At 59.2% G+C, this 2165-nt stretch overlaps 2 protein-coding genes across 2 annotated transcripts in view; both read right to left on the reverse strand.

Annotated features, from left to right (window-relative positions):
• The window catches only part of LOC119594017 (motor neuron and pancreas homeobox protein 1-like), a gene marked incomplete in the record, with an annotated part of 947 nt that extends 506 nt beyond the window's left edge, over positions 1–441 (reverse strand). Inside the window, 1 exon segment of the mRNA XM_037943045.1 lies at positions 189–441.
• On the reverse strand, positions 102–865 carry LOC119594016 (protein abrupt-like; the record flags this gene model as incomplete). Its single annotated transcript, XM_037943044.1, is given in 2 exon segments — positions 102–245; positions 386–865. A coding segment is annotated over 1 exon segment (428 nt), but the record flags the coding sequence as incomplete, so codon positions are not given.
• Positions 866–2165: the final 1300 nt, after the last annotated feature.

Below are 2165 nucleotides of genomic sequence, written 5' to 3' on the forward strand. Positions count from 1 at the left end.
ATAGCCGTGCACCTTCCCGAGAGCTGCGGGCTTCATGGCGTCGACTGACACGGCCGCCACGCCCATGGCCTGAAGGGCAGCACTGAAGGTAGAGGTAGAGTTGGGGTCCGCGCGGGCGTACGGGCGGGTGTGAAAGCGGTTCTCCCCGTGCGCCTGAATCATATGTCTTTTGGCCGAGTACTTATTGAAGAACCGGCGTTTACATATCGGACACTCTACTGGCGTGTACAGAATGCTGGGCCTCCCTGCAACAGGAGAGAAAAGCGTTGTTACAATCCAGTCTCGCGGGGCTTCCCCTCTCCCGCCCCTCGGGAGGGAGGGGGCATGTTAGTGCTCCACACATGTTGTTGTCAAAGAAACATGTCACTGCACTCAAGCATCATACATTCATGTCTTAAGGTAACGAGATTTTCTTGAGCCGTGTCACGTGCTCCGTCTCAGTTGAAGATGTCACTGAACGAGGTGGCTTTGTCCCCCGGCAGATGATGCTCTGGAGGCGGCGGGGGCGCTCCGTTGCTCAATCCAGGAGTGCGGGGGCTCAGGTGCGTGGTGGCGCGGGCTGCTGCTGCAGCCGCCAGCAGCGACGACAACTGCTGCGGCACCGCGACTGGGGTCATGGAGGCGGCGGGGAAGGGCGAGGCGCCGGAAGCTTCATACTCCGAGGGTCCGGAGGAGTCGGTTCGCTGGCGACGGTGGTAGCGGCTACTGTGGTTCTGCAGGCTGTTGGGAGTGCGGTAGAACCTGTGACAGATCTTGCACTCGTAAGGTGTGAGGTGGACAGTGTGCATGTCCTCGAGGTGTTTGCGCAGACTTGTACCCTTCAACATTTTGTGGCAATGTGGACACTCTAAGCGACCGTCGTTCTCTGCAACAGAGAAGGAATTGGTCATGTGGCGAGGGTTGAGGCTGGTCTACTGGCATGCCACTACAAGGCTCAGGCTACTAGGCTGCGGGGAGCAAGGCGACACTACCTTTGCTACGAGACAACTCACCCTCAGCTCTTCCCTTCTCTTTTGTGGTACACATACATATGATTTTGTAGACTATTGGGCGTGCGGTATTCTTTGTTGCAGACGTAGCAGCGGTAAGAGGTGAGGTGCACTGTGTGACGGTCATTTATGTGCCTTCTGAGTCCATGACTGGTACTCAGCACCTTGGCACACACAGGACACTCGAACCTGGCACGCCCTCCCGCTATGGGCGGCGCCCCCAGCCCGTCCCCAAACAGCCGGTACATTTCTGCAACAAACAACACATCCCGTGAGTACGGCAAGCTCCCCTCACTACGTCTCCAGCCTCTGCTAGTGTGCTACCGTCGTGAGTCAAGACTATACAAGAGGGTATGGAAGGCAGACAGTATGTCCGTGTGCGGGGCACCGATCATGTGGAGCGCGGCTCGATGCCAGGGCGGGGGGGCGCCGCCCCGCCGTTGCTGCCTTTGTGGTACAGACTCATGTGGTTGCTTAGGGAGTTCTGGTTGCGGTAACACTTGTGGCAGATACTGCAGGTGACCTGAGTGTTGGCGGTGTGCTGGTCGCGGATGTGAGTCTTCAGTCCTGAGTGTGAGCGGAGGAGTTTGTGGCAATAGGGGCAGGCTACAGTGCCCTGAGAGGGTCCTATGCCCAAGTGGGGGGCCACGCCGCCGCCCCCGCCCATTAGGTAGGTCGGCGGGGAGGTGGCAGTGGCAGGGCCAGGCACGCTGGTGGTCCTGTGGCCTCCCAGCACGCTCCTCGGGCCACCACCCGCCGCTGCCGCCCCGCAGTGTGGCCTGCCACCCCCAGGCAAGGCTGGGGTGTCCTCGGGTTGCCCACCCTGGGGGAGGGCGTGACTCACGGCGCCCGCAGACACCCCACCTGCAACACGAGACCCCACGTTACCCTCTCGCCTTAAACCTGCCACTGCACGGGACAGTGGCGGCACCACGTGGTAGCACCACTGCTGCTTGGATATCATCCCACACAAAGTACTTGACACTGTCGCCTGGACATCACAGAGAACACTTGGCACTGTCACAAAGACACAACTCCCACATCCGGTGCTTGGCACTGTCAGTACACAACGTCCCCTTCATACATCAGTTGGCATTATCGCTAGCACACTCCCCAACAAATAAGACACGACACTACCCAGCGAAATGGCACTGTTCACATGGCACACAACATAAA

Source organism: Penaeus monodon, chromosome 33, assembly GCF_015228065.2.
Source record: "Penaeus monodon isolate SGIC_2016 chromosome 33, NSTDA_Pmon_1, whole genome shotgun sequence".
In the NCBI taxonomy this organism is placed as follows: domain Eukaryota; kingdom Metazoa; phylum Arthropoda; class Malacostraca; order Decapoda; family Penaeidae; genus Penaeus; species Penaeus monodon.